General features: G+C 44.8%; 1 protein-coding gene and 1 non-coding gene across 2 annotated transcripts; both read right to left on the reverse strand.

The window, feature by feature from the left end:
* Positions 1 to 7823: 7823 nt before the first annotated feature.
* LOC128028660 (importin subunit alpha-3) lies at positions 7824 to 19328 on the reverse strand. The gene is made up of 17 exons (XM_052615934.1): positions 19130 to 19328; positions 17903 to 17947; positions 17729 to 17818; positions 17589 to 17618; positions 16080 to 16132; positions 15861 to 15956; positions 15689 to 15774; positions 15013 to 15099; positions 13166 to 13335; positions 13019 to 13063; positions 12807 to 12938; positions 12598 to 12726; positions 11505 to 11609; positions 10444 to 10515; positions 10202 to 10364; positions 9938 to 10032; positions 7824 to 9719 (listed from the first exon to the last, which is right to left on the reverse strand). Exons 1-17 carry the CDS (start codon positions 19196 to 19198, stop codon positions 9621 to 9623), a joined length of 1566 nt encoding a protein of 521 aa, XP_052471894.1. The 5' UTR covers positions 19199 to 19328; the 3' UTR covers positions 7824 to 9620.
* Positions 11683 to 12027, reverse strand: LOC128029914 (small Cajal body-specific RNA 7). The gene has a single exon (XR_008187749.1). It is a non-coding gene; the product is annotated as a small Cajal body-specific RNA 7 (non-coding RNA).
* Positions 19329 to 19537: the final 209 nt, after the last annotated feature.

Genomic DNA, 19537 nt, shown 5'->3' on the forward strand with positions numbered 1-19537 from the left:
GTCTGCAGCACTCGCTGATATACTCCACGCTGATCTGCCACACATGCAGATCCCAAAGCTCTGGGTTGGGGTGCCATATGGTGCCCCTCGCCTGGGATAAGAGGTCCCTTCTCGGCGGGATCCGCCACGGGGGAAGCCGCGACATGTTCACCAGTTCCGGGAACCACGGCTGGTTGGGCCATTTGGGTGCTACCAGGATCAACGCACATCTCTCCTCCCTGATCTTCTGCAGCACCAGCGGCATTAACTTGACTGGGGGAAAACCATACTTCCGTCCCTTTGGCCAGCGGCTCGACAGCGCGTCTCCCCCCAGGGGGGATGCTGTCAGCGAGAAGTACAGAGGGCAGTGGGCGTTCTCTTGCGATGCAAAGAGGTCGATCTCCGCTTTGCCAAACAGATTCCAGATCATATTTATCGTTTGCGGATGGAGCCTCCATTCTCCGTGTACAATGCCGTCCCTGGACAGCATGTCCGCGCCGCAATTCAAACTGCCCGGTACGTGCACTGCTCGAATCGACAGAAGTACCCTGTCCGTCCATAACAGCAGCTGTCTCGCTAATCCCTGCAGGGATCGCGAACGCAAACCTTCCTGGCGATTGATGTACGCCACCACCGCCGTGTTGTCCGTTCTGATGAGAACATGACGGTGTTTCACAAACGGAAGGAAACTCTGCAGCGCTAGATGAACCGCTTCCATCTCCAAGCAGTTTATATGCCAGCGCGTCTGGTCCCCTGTCCACGTACCGAATGCTGGTCTGCCATTGCATAGGGCTCCCCAGCCTGATAGTGAAGCATCCGTAGTGACCACTACACGTCTGACCACTCTGCCCATAGCAGCACCCTGCTCGAATATGGTCGTGCCGAACCAAGGCGCCAGAGTCTCGAGACATGAACGCGTTATGATAAGGCGTTCCGTTCCCGCTCTCCACGCCCGCGGCTTCACTCGGCTCTGTAACCAGTGTTGAAGCGGTCTCATGTTTAACAAGCCCAGTCTGCAGACGGAGGCTGCGGCCGCCATCAGACCGAGCAACCTCTGAAACGTTCTTAAGGGGATAGCTCTGCCTTGAACGAAGAGGGCTAGTGTATTTTGAATCGACTGGATTCTCGGCTCTGACAGCTTCGCGGTCATAGAGCGCGAGTCCAGTATCATACCCAGGAATGTGATATATTGGCGCGGCTGCAGTGTGCTCTTCTGAATGTTCACAGACAGCCCCAAACCTGTCAGATGGGCGAGGAGTCTGTGTTTGTGTTCCTCGAGAGCGCTTCTCGACCGTGCGATGACTAACCAGTCGTCGAGATAATTCAGTATGCGCATTCCACTGAGCTTCAGGGGAGCGAGCGCTGTATTCATGCATATTGTAAATACACGGGGAGCCAAAGCGAGCCCAAACGGCAACACTTTGAACTGGTACGCCACACCCTCGAATGCAAAACGCAGGAAGCGCCTGTGATGTGGGGCTATCTGGATGTGGAAGTAAGCATCCTTTAGATCCACTGCAATGAAGTAATCGTCGGGCTGAATGTGCGCGAGGATCTGCTTCACAGTTATCATCTTGAACGTGCATTTCGCGAGCCCTTTGTTCAGTAATCTCAGGTCTAAGATGGGGCGCATACCTCCGTCCTTTTTCGGAACTAGAAAATAACGGCTGTAGAAACCGGAATTTCTCCGTTCCACGGGCACTATCTCTACTGCTTGTTTGGCCAGGAGAGAGGATATTTCTGCTCGTAGCAGCGGGGGGCTCTGTTCTGACACTTCTGTCATAATCACACCGCCGAAGCGGGGTGGTCTGCGAGCGAACTGGAGCGTATAGCCGCGTTTTATCGTGTTGATCACCCAATAAGATGCCGCGGGGAGCATCGCCCACGCGCTGAGATGACTCAATACGGAGGGTATTAATGCATGCTACGGCGGGGCGTGCGTGCCAGCCACTGGGGAAGCGTTGACCGCTATATGAGTGGCAGGTGACTCGTTCGCGGCTTCTTGCACGGGAACATACATAGTCACCTCCTCGGGTTTCCCCGAGTTTCCGCTTTGCGAAGCGTCTCTCGGAGGAGAGGCTTCGCTTATGTAGCGGGTAATAGTAGAGGGAGGAAGAAAGCTCTTTTGCTGAGACATGTAATGCATGTTTATTGAAACAGAACATAGCGGTTTCATTCTCACAACATTCACATCTTTGACGAACTCTGGGCGGGAACACGCCCTTTTCGCCGCGGGTCCGACGAACACGTCCCGCGCTCTCTTCCCCCTGGCACGAGCATCAGGAACGCTGCTCCTTCTTGCCAGCCGGGCGCCCTTGGCTGCTAGAGGCCGGTTTAGGACCAAAACGGGGCTTCCTGGGCTGCCTCTGGCGGAATGGTGGCTCTGGCTCACGACGCTCTGCCGCGCTCGGGAACGTGCGCCTGGTATTTCCCGCTTGGCGCTGTGCCGAAGAAGATCTGGACCTCGCTGCAGGGGGGGCTTGAGACCGTTTCGGCAAAAGATGAGGCATCATCTTAGACTGCTTGACGGTCTCGGCGTATTTCTCCGACAGAGATTCCACCGCGACACCGAAAAGACCGGTGGGGCTCACCGGTGCATCCAGGAACTGCCTCTTTTCGGCATCGCGCATGCCGGACAGCGTCAGCCACAGATGGCGATGCAGGACCACAAGGCTGCTCATATTGCGGCCGATTCCCTGCGCTATCATTTTCGACGCCGCGAGAGCGAGATCCGCCGCCGTGCGCAGCTTCCTGAGCGACTCTGGGTCCGGGCTTCCCTCATCCAGGGACCCAAGGAGCCGAGTTTGGAAGACCTGCAGGATTGCCATCGTGTGGAGGGCAGATGCTGCATGTCCAGCAGATATGTACGCCTTCTCGGCGATGTGAGCAGTAGCTCGACATGGCTTAGAAGGCAAAGAGGCGGTTTTCCAGCCGGGAGAAGACGCGAGGTGGGCCGCGATAGCATCCTCGACGGGAGGCGGTCGCGCGTATCCCAATTTCTCCGCCCCTTCCACCGTCGTCAGCAGCTGGGTCCCCTGTGCATGGGCTCGGGCTGAGTAAGGGGAGCGCCATGACCGGGTGAGTTCCTCATGGACCTCAGAGAAAAAAGGCGCGGGTCTCTGCGGGGCTTCAGCCTGGCGGCCCGCGCCGAGGAAAGAACCGTCCATCCATCTCTTAGACGGCAGCTCCTTGGGGGCTGTCCACTCCAATTCCATATCTGCCACCGCCTCCGTGAGGATCGCCATAAGCTCGGCATCCAGCGAGGCGGGCTTCAGACGGGGCCTCGGACCACGCTCCCGGGTCTGAGGCATTAGTAGACATGGCGTCGTCCTCGTCATATCCAAACGAGACCATTTCCCGCGCTTCTAGTGGAGGGCGGTAACTGGCCTCAGAGTATGAGAGGGGATCTTCCACGTGAGGGTGGCGTGGGCGTTGGGCCGACGCCAGTACCTCGACAGAATCCGTCGACGGAGCTCTCTGCAGTCTCTCGGTTCGCGGCTCGACGGCGGCGGACGGGGGAGAGGTAGGAGATACAGGGCCACCGTTACGGGTAACGGCCAGCCTTGCACGAAGGATCTTGATGGGAAGCTCCTCACAGGCACGACATCCGGATCCTTCAAATGCCGCCTCTGAGTGAGCCCGACCCAGGCACAGCACACACTGCTCGTGTGCGTCCGGGAAATCAATGGGCCCACCACACATGCGGCAAAGAGACATTTTAAAAGTAAAATCACCGGAACGCGAGAGGGGATAATTTTCCACAATTTTCCGCTCTGTATGCGTGAATCCACGGCGAAACCAGACTCAAGTGAAGAAAAAAGATTCTGAGGGTTTTGGCGCCCACCGTCACCTATATTGATGGCTGTCAGCCAATCAGGTGAGGGCGAGGGCGCCATTGGCTATTGGCAAGCAAAAGAGTTATTCAATCAGACTTCATAATTTCGAGGAAATGGATTTCCCCCCATACGTAATGTCGAGAGACCGACTCGATAAGGGAACGAATAAACAACTTGAATATTCGATCCCTACATGTGGGCGGGAATAAAACGCGCCCCTCTGCTGATTGGTCAACCAAACATTACAAGATAATAATAGTTCTAAAAACAAAATAAGAGTCCTACGGATTCTTAACGTTTATTTCTACTACATTTTATCTCTTTATCTTCATCAAACAGCCAGATCAAAGAATAGCTTGACACAAACCATACAGAGGCAGAGCCTTTTGGTCCTTTGGCACACGACTGCTTTATTATAGTATCCACATCTATCAAAATCTGTCTGGCAAAGCTGCGCGATGCACTGCAGCGAGGGGAGAATATTGTAGCGAAGTGCAGAGCGCTTTCAGTTTATGTGAACATGTAGTTATAACTTTTGTTTTAGACAAAAAGTGCCACTTATAGTCCGGAAAATATGGTAATGTCTTCTTTTATCTTCAATTGATTTCATCTAAGGTTGTGGCTGAAGTCAGTTGTAGTTCTTGTGTTTCTGCTCTTCTCTTTTTCTGTTCTCTTCTTTCCTTCAGTGATTCTGCTTGTTAACAGGCTTATTAAGGTTGAAATTACTTCACATTTAATATATACACAGATTTTGTGGCTCAGATAAGGTCCAGTTCTGGTTAATTTCTTTACTCTTGGCTGACATGTGGCATTGCTATGGCCTGCTTGTGGCTCAAATCTGGCAAACAGGAGCAGTCAATCAATCAATCAATCAATCACCTTTATTTATATAGTGCTTTAAACAAAATACATTGCGCCAAAGCACTGAACAACATTCATTTGGAAAACAGTGTCTCAATAATGCAAAATGATAGTTAAAGGCAGTTCATCATTGAATTCATTGATGTCATCTCTGTTCAGTTGAAATAGTGTCTGTTTTAATTTGCAATCAAGTCAACGCCCAAGTGCCATCATTCCACGCTGCATGTGGGCCAGATCATCTTTCCACGGGCGCCAGATGTGGGCCGGATCTGGGCCGACACAATGTTGCTACGTGGGAAGTGTATAATATTGTAAGTAAAATCAACTTAAGTCGGAATATTATCGGATTATTACTATTATATATCATGACCATTTTGCGATTACATATAATTTAATGCTGAAGAAAAGAATGAGTGTCTAACGTATGTCCAACATAAAAGAAATTTACCGCAGTACATCTGGAGCTGTTTCTGAACAAGTTTTTGCCATAATGGGAGCAAAATTGTTTAAGTCTGAATCAAAGTAAAAAATAATTTAAGGACCGGCAGATACCGTGTGCTAGCTTTCGGTTTTTGTTTTATTGCTAGGGTAAAATTTAAATCACACTTGTAAAGATTGGAATCATCGATCTAATTTGTAGTAAAAAAAAAAAAAAAAAAAAAAAAAAAACCTTTTACGCTTAAAAGGCATATTAAATGAACAGTTTTTGGACCACTATCTGTTGGAGGGAGAACCTACCTGTCTCAAGAGGTGATGGACGCTTGACGCTTTCGAAACAAACTCGGTTGAGATGCGCCTCGACTGAAAATTAGAAAAATATGGCCGATGCAAGCAATAATAAGCCAAAACCAAAGTAATGGTGACAGATGACACTGGTGCCGAATAAGCAAGGCAGATTTACATTTGGTTCCTGTGTAAAACTGTTCCCGTGGGCGGAGTTTACATGAATAATCATTAGTTTCCTTGTTGAAGTGTCGTTGAAACAGCGCACAAAATGAAGAGAACTGAAGATACAGTGCATAAGATTTTTGAAAAGAACCGCTTCTCAATATCATTAACTCGTCATTATCTTTAGGTCACGTCCCAAAACCATTCAAGCTGGTTGTTATTAAGCCTCTTATTACGAAACCACAACTAGATCCTACTGAACTGGCAAATTATTGGCCTATTTCAAATCTTCCATTTATGCCTAAAACTTTAGAAAAAGTTGTGTCTGCTCAATTGAGCACCTTCCTGCATAAAATAAAAAATAGATCTGTATGAAGAAAACGTTTCAGGACCCACCATAGCAACGAAACTGCACTTGTTAAAATTACAAATGACCTGCTCCTTGCGTCAGATCAAGGCTGCATCTCATTGCTAGTCTTACTTGATCTTAGTGCTGCGTTCGACACCATAGATCATGACATACTCATAGATAGATTACAAAACTATGCAGGTCTCCAAGGGCAGGCTCTAAGATGGTTTAGATCCTACCTGTCCGATCGCTACAACTTTCTGGATTTAAAAATATTTGGCCATTTTTGGAGGCATCTCATTTATCACCAGTAAAATATGGAGTGCCCCAAGGATCCGTCCTAGGTCCTCTTCTATTTTCAATATTCACGTTTCCCCTTGGTAATATTATTAGAAAATACGGGATTAGCTTCCACTGAAATAAATGCTTTAAACTAACTGAAAATTCTAAATTATCTAAGTGTCTTAATGTAAAAGATTGGATGAACAATATTTTTCTCCTATTAAATTCGGAGAAGACAGAATCTCGTAGACTAGTTTGCAACTAGACGAATGTATGGTTACTTCCCCTACAGTCAGAAATCTAGGTGTTATATTAGACAGCAATTTGTCTTTTGAAAATCATATTTCCAATGTTACAAAAACTGCATTCTTCCATCTTAGAAACATTGCCAAGCTACGAAACATGTTATCTGTTTCTGATGCAGAAAAGCTAGTTCATGCATTCATGACCTCTAGACTGGACTATTGTAATAGACTTCTAGGTGGTTGTCCTGCTTCGTCAATAAACAAGCTTCAGGTAGAACAAAATACACCGGCTAGAGTCCTTACAAGGTTAAGAAAATATGATCATATTACCCCAAAGCTTTCTCACATTTGGCTCCAAACTCTGGAATAGTCTTCCTGATAATGTTCGGGGTTCAGACACACTCTCTCGGTTTAAATCTAGATTAAAAACACATCTCTTTCACCAAGCATTTGAATAATGCATCTCTTAAATTGTGAGTGTAGTTGCATTTTTATTCATTAGCTTGGGTAAAACTAATTTAACTCTGTTGGAACAGCAGCTATGCTAATGATGTCTCTATTTGTTTCTCTGTTTCTTCTGGATCTTCATCCCGTGGTAACTAGGATTTACACAAGCTCCAGTCTGGATCCAGAACACCTGAGAAGAGATGATGCTGACCCTCAGAGGACCCCAGATGATGCTGACCCTGAATCAACAACAGAACTAACAAACAATGCTACAAGTGTGATTAAATCATATAATAATTGCTGTTAACGGGGTTCGTCCGTTTCATTTTTCAGAAAATTCCTGTCATGCACACAAACTGACAGTCACCACTTATAAGCTACTACTAAACATTGTAGAAACGTAACTTTATGTAAAGTTGTTTTGCAATGATTTGTATCATAGAAAGGCACTATACAATTAACTTTAATTGAATAATGGAAGGGTGAAATTTTTTGGAGGTCAAATTTCGGGCTACCATTCACTCCCATCATGAAGCATGGACATAACTCCTGGACATTATTTAATACTCTGATTGCATTCGTCTGAAATAAGATTACCATATACACTTAGGATGGCGTGAGAGGGAAGTAAATCATGGGCTAATTTTCAATTTTGGCAGAACCATCCCTTTAATTACTGCTTAGTTTTCCAAGTTCGGTCTATGAGATGTACTTATTTTACAATCTGATGTCTACAAACTACAGCTAATTTATTCAGTGCATAACGGTTCATTAAATGTGAATGACTTCATGACCAGAAAAACGAAAAAAAAAACACAAAATTGATAAGGAAAAAAGAAAAAATCCTTATTTGAGCAATTATTTTAAACCCTCATCAGGAGCTTGTTTTAAAGCTCTCCGATCAGACAGATGACAGACAGCTGAGAAAGGCACCGGTGAGACACATCTGAATATTTATTTGAATAGGTACAGAGCCTGTAGTCTATGTCCAACAGGATAGGTATACCATCTAGTTTTTCTTCTTTTGAAACTACATATTTGCAAACAAGGAATGCTGTTGGGGAGGGTGGGCTGTAAATAAAACCTTAAATAGTCATGAAGAGGTTATGCAAAACCGAGACAGCTCTACAGTCAACTAAAATTGAGAAACAAATGGATGGTAATCCTATAGTTGAAAACAGCGCTTTCATACCGTTATCTGTACGTGCTTCAGGATGAAGACACACACAGTCTCCCAGAGACACGGTTATCCATGTCACTCTACACTGAACACAAATATCTAGAAATAAAGATGGACTCTGGATATTTGCACTACAAATAGGAGTTTGAGTTTTGTCCATCTCACTAATGTTTATACTCCTCCAATGCTGCAATGTGCAAAAAAAAAAAAAAAAAAAAAAAAAAAAAAAAAAAAGTGTAGAATTGCTTGTCGGTCAGTAACGGTGAGGGACATAAATGGGCAGAATTTTTTTTTTTATAAACATTACATTAGGTACTTGTAAAAATGGAGAAAAAAAAACATATACTTACAAACCTAAAACCCACTAAAATGACCTATGCTGTAGTTGAGCACATGCAAAGGATATGTCTGAAACCTCTCCCACAGAAAACAGCTCCTCACATGATCACGTGACGAGAGCCATCGGGACGCAGATGAGCTGGATTCATCCCAAGAACAGAAGAGGGGAAAACTCATGAAAGCAGAGCAGGACAGGTCTAAAAGTACAACAGCCCATATTTGTGCAAAGCTACAACAGTGCACAATGTGTATTACATGTATTTACACCAGCACTGAAAAATAAAATCTGAAACGGGGGAAGACCAAAAGAAAAAGGAAGGAAAAACAAAACGCACTGGGACAAAACGCACGTCCCCAACGATCTCCTCGACACAACACCCAGAGCTCAGTCCAGTGTCTTCCACACTAAATTATATTTAAAAGGGAAAATTAAAGTCATGACATTGTCTTCTTTAGATCACTCATGTCCAGTCGTTCCATTGAAGGTGATTTTTTTTTCTTTTTAATTATTCATTAAGCCTCCTCTTCCAGGCTATTCCACAATTTCCCGTTGAATTCCCAGATCGGTCACCTTCCACACGATGTCGACTCGCTGCGCTCGTTACATTCAGTCCTGCGTTTCACCAGTCAGTCAAGCACACACACCTTCACACACACACACGCAGCACAGCGACGTGCCGCTGGATTGCAGGGAGAGGGCTCTGGTCTGCTGGGTCTGTCTCCAGCACGTCAGATGAACACGGCCCTCAGCTCAGGGGCCAATCACATACACACACACACACACACATGCGCGCTCACACACACACGCCTCAGGCCACCTCAGAAGTGTGTTCATGTCTCTTGGTTGTTGGCGTTGGTGGTGAGGTTCTCCTAGCGTTCTTACCTCAGATAATTCACGCGAGATGTCTTCGATATTCCCATTGGTTCGGTTTGGTTTTGTTTGAAAGACACGCGTTTGGTTTAGATGGTCGTGTTTTGAAACGTAGTAGTCAGCCACTCACTCTCACTCGCATCCACTCAAAGCCGTCTGGACGCTCCCTTCAGAAGGCCAAAGAAGCTCCACTCAATTTCTCTCAGATCAGATGCAGCTGGATCCCATCAGCCATAATTCTCACACTCTCTCGCGCTCTCGCTCGCTCGCTTTCTCTCTAATTATTTTTAATGTTGAACAGAGTGCTGCATCACAAACAAATCTCCAGACTTCCCCGTCGCGTCTAGAACTGGAACCCCTCTGCTGGCACGTTGGTAGAAGAGTTGAAGCTGTACGTTCCTCCTTGGATCGCTTCTGGAACCAGGTTGGAGTCCTCGTCAATCTGAAAGAAAGAAATGTGGCAACGCTTGTAAAGCATGATGCCATCAAGAGCTGCATTTGCCTGCAAGCACCCATCTAGCCATTCACTTGAAGGATCACTGAAGAGGTAACAAAAATACTAATTCACATTAACAGCCAAGTAAAATATGCAAGTCTTTTTAAAACAAAAAATCCTGTCAGAGCATACATATCAAAAAGAAACTGGATCCCTAAACTTACATCATCAGATGAGAAGAACTGATCGATGATTTCATAAGCCAGTTTGTAGATGTCCTCATTCTCGTGGTTCTGCAGTTGCTCGATTTTCTCCAAACCTGAGCAAACAAATGATAGCCATCCTCAAAACTACTTGCCACAATAAGAGAACAGGAAGTGGAAGGCAGCAGATATTTGATGAATTAAAGTGTGCTATGCAGTTCTCCAGTTAGGATGGACTACGCTCATCATGCATCAGCAGCTACACCCGTCTCATCCTCTGCTCACCTCCACACTCCTCGATCAGGTTGGAAATGGTCTCGGCTTCGTCGTCAGCCATCTTGAGGATATTACTGAGTCCGTCCAGGACCACCTGCACCACCTGAGCGTCTTTGACGGTCAGCAGGTTACAGAAGGGAGGAATCACCTGCTGCTGGATCAGGTACGCCACCTACAGGACCAGAACAACACGTCTGAACACAGCCCCGCTCTGACACTCACAGTAATGTGTGTATGGATGAACAACACACCTGTTCCTTTCTGCCGCTGATGGTCAGGTTGCTGATGGCCCACGCCGCCTCCTTCTGAGTGCCAAAATCTCCCTGAGAGACACATCATGTTATTGAGCACTAGTGTCATCCACATATAACCCTTGTGAGTTGTTCAAATTCACTGTGGTTTCATTATGTTTGGTGTGATAACATCAACTAAATTAAACTGCTTTAAAAATGTATCAAATATTTTTTTTTTTTTTTATAAATCTATTTAAAAGTCAACCTCAGTGCTGCTCTCCTCACCATCAAATGACCAGCAGGATGGCATGCAACGTTTTAAATCCACTTGTTTTTGTTTGGTCTGTACTTCTCACCATCAAAAGGCAGCAGGTGCATAAACACTTCTTTTTTTTATAGTTTACTCCATGTAGTTCTGAGAGCTGAGGTGCTTATGATTTTCTCAGATACATCAAGGTAAGTGCACAAAAATCTCACACACACACCCCCACACACAATATGCTGTTATACTCCATATACAAGCCAAAAACTAAGCTTTTTTTTGGCAAAAAAAGCATATAAAAAGTATATAAATATCCGATTCACAACCACTTTTATTGAAAACATTTTTTTTTATTACTATTATTCTTTTTTAAATCAGGCACAATTTAAGAACTTGACAATTAAAGAGTTGCAAACTTGGTTGATAGATTTATGCAAAAAAGTTTGAAAAATTTATCTGATACATTTTTACAGCAGTTTAACTTAGTGGATGTTTTAATCCACAAACATGATGAAAGGTTAGTGAATATACCCACAGTGTATAGAGTTTTTGAAAATTTTAAAAGCATTTTCTCAAAATGTGTCAAAATAAGATTTGGCACCAAAAATCATTCCATTTGCTAAAACAGAGAACCCCCTAGTGGATGAAAGCATCCCCAACACTGCATAAAGGATAAATCAATACCAGTTAATATTCACCATTCTCTACCAGTGTTAAAAGCACAGTAAAATCTTAACCGTCACTGCTAGATTCACACTGTATATGCTATTATTAGCACTTTAACAGCTCTACATGCCACTGTTTCCAGGTCACCCACCTTATCCAGCAGCAGAACGATCATGGGCACTAGACTGGCATCGATGACGGCCTGAACCTGCTGCTGGTTTCCTGCCGTGATGTTGGACAGGAACCACACAGCCTCCTGCAAGAGCAAGACTCAGACTCATTACTCCAGCATCAGAGCTGATGAGCGTGTGTGTGAGAGAGAGGGGCGGTCGGATCAGATCCCAGGACGTGTGAGATGAATCACAGCCCTGCTGAGACCGTGGCGCTGGCGGCTGAGGGCGAGGATGATACTGAGGCTCTAATCATCAGCCAGACCGCAGAGAAGCCTCTGTGTGAGCGGCCCGCCTCAGATGCACTCCTGTATCAGCACTGGTGTCTGCCACCCCCACCGTCAGCCCCACACACACACACACACACACACACTATACAGAGCTGTAATACACTTTAAACATCATTATAAACACTAGAGAGCTAAAATACACTTTAAACATTACTCTAAACAGTATTCAGCAGTCACTCACACCAGCACCACACCTCAGCTGTCATCATGTCCAACACAAAAGCACATCATTTAGGCCTTGATAGCACTTTTCAGGAGCATCCAAAGATCAGCATTTCACCTCAAATCAAATGCAATAAATATTTCACCAAGAAAATGGTAGTGGCCCTAAAAACAATCCCAAGAGTGCTAAAATTAAATAACCCCTTGAAGTGCCCCTATTATGCCTTTGACTAATAGCTTTCATGCAGTGTGTCATGTAGCTGTATGTGAACAAATCTGGAAACCTGTCAGAGACGACTTGGTTCTGGACCAATCACAAAGGACTGTGCTCTGAACTGCTTTGCTAGTTTGATTAGGAATTTAGATATTTGGTCAAATTAAATCTATTTTCTGAGAAAACTAATATTTTTTGACCTTGCATGCATGAAAATCTGTTTTCGGAGAGTCATAAAACAATATTAGCAACCTTAAATGGCATAATAGGGGCACTTTATTACTGTAGCCTGAAGTAATTAAAAACCCTCATCGACACTAAAAAATTGCTTTGCTTCAAGTATTTTTAAAGATGTGTGGGTGAAATGTGACCAGAGGACGCTGTCAGATTCACATGAGCACTGGTTACCTTGTTGATCTTCTCTTTGGGGTGCGTGAGGAGCGCTGGGAAGTGCCCCAGAGCGTCACAGTTGAGCACCACCTGCGTCTGTTCATCTGTGCCCGTCACAATGTTCCCCACCGCTCGCAGAGCAGCCGTCTAGAGACACACAGCTAACATTAGAGAGGCTACACATCACGCTGAACACCTCAATGAGTGCACAACACGCTCCTCTGTACCTGAACTTTGACCTCCTGGTGGCTCAGTAAGGGCACGAGGTACGGCACAATCCCTGAGTCGATGACCATCTGGATCTGCTCATTGCCAGCGTCTGTGAGATAAGACAGCGCCCAGACGGTGTCCACCAGGATCTGCACAGAACACAGGTCAACCCATCCACACGTGTGACACGGAGCGGTGCATGTACACACGGAGCGAGAGCAGCACTTACGTTCACATCAGTGTGGTGGATGAGCACGCACAGCGCAGGGAGAATCTGTGTCAACACACACAACATCACACAAGAGACCGTTAGTGTGTGCTGCAGACAGGGCAAGAGGTCACCGGGTCACATGACTCACAGACAGGTCACTCATACCTCCTGGATGGTCTCCATGGGCGGGGGGGGGTCCTTGTGCCGGCACAGGTTCACCATGACCCAAGTGACGTTGCGGAGGAAGGTGATGGGTATGGAGGGGCTGATGAAGGACAGGAGCGGCTTGACCACCCCCAGACTGATGACGTAGTCTCTGCACTGAGGACCATCACCTGTAACAGCACAGAGATTACCCATCAGCCCATCAGCATGAGAAGAACCGTCCGTCAGGAGCTGATGCTACAGGAGTCTGAGCGTGTGGATCCAGTCATAAAGATGGGATTTAGTGAAGAACACAGAATCTCACCGAATCTTCCAAATACACCCTTACATTAAAACACAAATTGGACCAAATAACTATTATAATATGAATTCTGCATGTCTGTGTGAATTACACAAGTGTTTTCATTTCATGATGCTCCGTGTTTTTGGTCTCTGCTGCCTCTGAGAGTCACTTCATGAGCGGTTAACATCAGCTTCATTTGATAAAAACTATCATCATATCATATACAGAAAGAGAAAATTAAACGAGTTAACAGCAAACCATCAAAATAAAAGTTTAGTTTAACTGGAAGACACTGACAGAAATATTAAAATGTAATGATAGTACTAAATTAAAACATTTAAGGAATATTTACCAGGATGTAATAAAAAAAGATTCTTAATCTATTATTGAGAGATGCTTTTGATAATTCTAATTTAATGAAATCATTCAAATGGAAATTAGACAAAAAAAGGCCTTAAAATTGAGATCAACTATTTAAAAACTGCTGTTCAGTAGTGTTTTCAATTATTTAAACATGCTTTTTGATTAATATTTTTTAAATCTAATAATTAAAATAGAGTTAAAAAAAAGATGAAATGGGGGGGGGGCAATAAAACTGATTTCCTAGGACGCTTCATGCTGGATCTTTGACCCTGGGCTGGTGATAATGCTCACATCTGGTCCTGGAGGTCAGTGCACCGCAGGGTTCAGCTCCAGCCCTGGTCAGAGTCAAACTCACTGATCTGTGATTCTCTCATCATCTGAAGACACTGATTAGCTCGCTCAGGTGTGTTTGATTATGCTGTGTTCACACCAAACGCGAATAGAGCGTCAAATTCGCGTCTATTTTGCCCCTTGAATATTTGGAGATCATTCACGCGTGAAATTAACTTCACAACAGATGCAATTTCACATAATGGGGGGATGCCAGCTGAATTCACGCAGCATTTTCAACCGCCACTTTTATTCGGACAATTTTCAAAATATTACTGTTATCGTGTTATGAAATAGAGTTTTAAAAGTATTTCAGGCGAGAGTGTAGTTGTTTTAAACTCAAATATGCAGTTTATTTACAAAGACAGCATTTATTTAAAAATGTGTTTCGCCGATTTTTAGAGGGAGATGAGTAATCATGTATCCGCCGAGAGCAGCCTCTCCTCGGCTAGACCTTCTGATATGTGCTGTTGCTCTGATGTCTCTTTAGTGGTTCAAGATAAAATAGAATTCGTTTGGGGTAAAACGAAACGTTTCTTATTTTAGAAACGTGCCGCGAATTGACGCCAAAGTTCACATTTTTCCAACTCTGGCGGCAGACGCGAATTCACGTCAAACGCTTAAATACACAAAAAGCACCATTCCCACTTAACGTGCGAAACACTCAATATGCGGCATTCACGCAAACTAGATGGGCAAATGAGGCGAAATTTCGCGTAAACGCGCTTTTGCATTGACTTAACATTGAAATAATTCGTGGCAGACGCTATATTCGTGTTTGGTGTGAACACAGCATTAGGGTTAGAGCTGAACTCTGCAGGAATGTGGATCACGTGGGTCAGATGAGGATCCCGGACAGAGTAACACTCACCGATGATGTTCCCTAAAGCCCAAACGGCCTGCTCACACACGTTCTGATGCGGAGAGTGCAGCAGACGCAGGAACAGAGGAACAGCATCTACACAAACACACAGATAAAGATAAGACACAGGTGAACACACCACACTTACACTCAGTTAACCCTCACACATACCACCCTAATTTCAGGTTAAATTGCTCGTTTTGGTCAACTCTGGCTACCATTTTCAGATTGTTAATCAGAACCCAGACAACCTAAATCGGCAATGATAATGGTAATAATTAGTTTCACAATTTGGCTAAAAACATTGTTCTGCAAAATGTGCAACTTATGTGGTCCATGTACCAAAAAAAAAAATCCTTTTGAGTGCATTTATTCATACAAAAATAATCCCTAAACATTCTCGTAATTAATCTGGTGAAAATGCAATAATTTGTCCACAAAAATGCTGGAAATTGTGAATGTCAAAATTGATTATTGCACAAAAAGTTGCTTCTTTAAAAGACCCAAACTGAACCCAAAGTGACTTATTTCTATGACTAATCACTCATGACTGGATCCCATCAGTTTCTGCTATTAGACACATGCAGGAACTCAAACAGTGAAGACAGCACTGAAAACATCTGTCCAGCACAACAGATGCTGAAACGCTGAACTCAGACATGAGCAGAGCGTCAGGTGTACGTACTGGACTGCACCACGGCCTGGGTCTGCTCAGATGTGCCCGATGCGATGTTGGTCAAAGCCCAGGCCGCCTCGAACTGCAGAGAAGGGCTGAAGCACAGAGAGGAGACACAAACCACAGATCAGCACAGACTCCGAACACAGCCACTCAACCAGGCACGTCACGCAGGCCTCACTTGTCATCTCGATCCAGACAGTGCACCAGGATGGGCAGGATCCCAGACTTGATCAGGTCGTCTATGGGAGGGTTGCGGTCACTCGACAGCAGCTTCCTGCGAGACGAGGTCAACAGGAAGTGACACAGGTTATCAGTGCTCAGCAGTCACAGAGGAAACTCTTACAACACTCCAGACTGCGGTTAGCAAACATCATCATGAACACGAGCGGTTACACACCTGGCAGCCTGAACAGCACTGAGCTGGATGCCCTGGTTATCACTGGTGGCATTCTACAAACACACACACAATGATCATCACACACTGGGAAACACGTACAAGTCATATCATCAAGCAGCTGTAAGAGTGAACCTCATGAAACAGCCGATTCTTAAGCGTTCAGAGGAGGAAATCCAGGATCATTCATTTAGTCAGTGGGACTATCTATGATGACTACGGTTCCAAAGAGCTGAACATTTACAGTAAATATTTTCCGAACTGTAATAATGGCACACTCATCAGTGATCAACAGAGTGGGACGGAAAAGAGAGTGGTGAGAATCTCAGGTATGGCCACTTCAGGGGTTCCTCAGGGATCAGATGTGTTAACGCTTACATTCACACTCGTCCACATACACGCGTGTTCACCAAACGATCTTCCATTCCCTCGATGCATGAAAATCAATCAGTTCACATTACTAGAAGCAACATACACACTGCACTTTATTCAGCTGTTGAGAGAGCATCATCAGCACTGGCAGTTTCATGGAAATACTGCAGATTGAAGACGCAATGTCAAATTGGGAGGTTCCTTTGGATCAGTTCGAGTGCGTTTTGTGAGAAGATGGTCCATATCAGTGGACAAGCTGTGGTGTGTGGCCATGTCATCATTTCTGCTGTTTTGGAAGGAGTAAGATGTGAACATGTGGCTTCAACAACCTGACGCAGTTATAAGGGTCCAGCTGCATCTGAAACGGTTTGTGAGGTTACACTGCAATCAGTCTCAAATGAGAGAAGATTCACATCTGGTCCAATCCCAGAAAACCCAGCGGTCAAGCGTATCCAGACCTTTAGATCAGGAGCATCCCATCTCCGGACCGCTGCACATCACATGCTTCACAAGTTCAGTAGTGCTGCTAGATTGAGAGGATTAAAGCTCAGTTTGTTCAGATGCATGTCGTCTTCACCTCTCCGTATCAAGAAGTTACTGTGATTGATGCTATAGGTTATCAGCTGGATGTACAGAGACTTTAACATTCACATATCACAGGGATAAGCACATTAAAATATATATATATAAAAAAATTAAAATCTCTTAGGATTTTGAGTGGTTATTAAAATGTTTTTATACACTTTTCCATTCAACATACAGGTAACTGTGAAATGTGTTACTTTAAATGTAACACTTCAAAGTATAAAAAAAAAAGATTTCAAACTAAAATGATTAAAAACATTTTAATAGAGCAAAACCTGTTTTGAACATTAAGAATTGTTTCTTGAGCAGTAAATCATCATATTATTCATGATTTCTGAAGATCATGTGACACTGAAGACTGGAGGAATGATGCTGAAAATATAGCGGTGATCATGATAACAGATTACGCTTTACAAAAGAAATTTTCATTATGCAGTTTTTGTTCTTTGAATACAGGTGAAGAAAGAGTCAGGCAATTTCGTGAGATTCACTCATTAGAAGGATTCTTCGTTTATTAAAATCATATTTTAGTTTTTATTTAAATGCATGACTTACCTGCACTATTGCTTCAAGAGAAGTGTTTTGCTATTGTATAAAAAGAAACAAATTACAGTATTAACTTTAAACTGAATTCACCTGTTCAAACACTTGTTAAACATTAAATTAAAAAGTAATCTGAGTAGAGGAGTCCTCACAGTTCTCAGATCTCCATCTGCGTCAGAATCGTCACAGGCGTCCTCGTGAGGCACGTTCCTGCGCTTCAGCAGGTGCTCGTCTCTCTTATTCTGCAGGAACACACCAGGAGTTAACCACGATTAGATCAGCGACTCACATACACACAGATCATCCTCAACAACAACAGATCTCACCTTCCTGAGCTCAACCACCACCTCAGTCCGCTGTCTTCTCATCGACTGGACAGGAGAAACCAGAAGAGCATTAGTGCCAATCACTGAACAACACACACACACACACACACACACACACACACACACACCCTGTGATCACACTGTCAACTCAGTCCTGTGTGAGTCTCTAGTGACCCACCCAAACACACACGGATCATTAAACCTGATCACATCAGGTAGTTTCCAGCCCTTATTCATCACAATGGAAAACACAATCAGTGTTATATATACAATTAGCTTCACTTAGATTGAGCTTTGGATGATAAGAGGCCTCTGGTGAACACCTGGGTATTACAAGACCATTGAAATCACACACTGAGGGTCATTCAGCCAAACCCGAGGACATCAGGAAGACAATCAAGAGTCTCAAACACAGGCTGAGCTGATGCATCCAGAACCCTGATTTATACACAGACACGAGCTCAGAGTGTGTGTGAGAGAGTCTGATCCAAAGCTGCATGTGTGTGTGTTTGAGAGAGAGAGAGTCTGATCCAGAGCTGTGTGTGTTTGAGAGAGAGAGTGTGTCTGATCCAAAGCTGCATGTGTGTGTGTTTGAGAGAGAGTGTCTGATCCAGAGCTGCGTGTGTGTGTTTGAGAGAGAGTGTGTGAGAGAGTCTGATCCAAAGCTGCATGTGTGTGTGTTTGAGTGAGAGTGTGTCTGATCCAGATCTGTGTGTGTTTGAGAGAGAGAGAGAGAGAGTCTGATCCAGAGCTGCGTGTGTGTGTTTGAGAGGGAGTGTGTGAGAGTGTCTGATCCAGTATGTGTGTGAGCGAGTAAGTGTGAGTGTGTTCTCGAGCAGAAGGCCGACAGCGAGCTCATGATGTGCTCTGAGAGTCCTCGGACACCACACACACACACACACACACAGACTGAGTCCAGAATCACTAATCACGGCTGATCCGAGCGTGTCCCGGAGCTCAATCTGACGGATGTTAATAAACACACACTTTTATTACGAGCTGCGACGTGCGCGAGCTCGATGCTAACGGCTAACACGGCTAGCTAGCCGCGCGGCTAACGCCTTTTCATCACACATCTTGACTAATTTATCCACACCAATCCCGCATGAAGGCTCGTATCCGAGCACATTCGGCGGGAGGCGCGACACGAGAGCTCGGGAGCGGGTGATTCCGCGGTTATATTTCGGGAAGCGGCGGTGGAACTGCTCGACGTCACGCGGGCTTTACCTCCAGATCGCGGCCTTTATTCTTGAAGTTCTTCAGTCGCTGCTTGTCCAGCTTCTCGCTGTCGCTCATGATGCCGATGTGTGTTAATACTCGGTTTGATCCAGACGCGCTCGTGGCTCTCAGGAGCTGCTGTGTTCGCTCGGCTCTTGTAGACACCGGAGTGTGTTATGCTAATGAGGCGTGGTGCATGCTGGGATCGCCGGTGGAGCGGGAGGAACCACAGTTATATCCATAGGTTATATCACCAAACAGATCAGTGTGAGCACTGCGCTGTGGACTGTAGAGAAATACATGGGTTATTTAAGATAGTTTTAGATTAACGTTAATTTACAGCCTTCATCGGTTTGGTTATTTTAAGAAGATCCTTTTGAAGTGATCGGCAAAACAAACAAAAATCTTATTTTTTAA

This window comes from Carassius gibelio, chromosome A15 (assembly GCF_023724105.1).
Source record: "Carassius gibelio isolate Cgi1373 ecotype wild population from Czech Republic chromosome A15, carGib1.2-hapl.c, whole genome shotgun sequence".
NCBI classification, from domain to species: Eukaryota; Metazoa; Chordata; class Actinopteri; order Cypriniformes; family Cyprinidae; genus Carassius; species Carassius gibelio.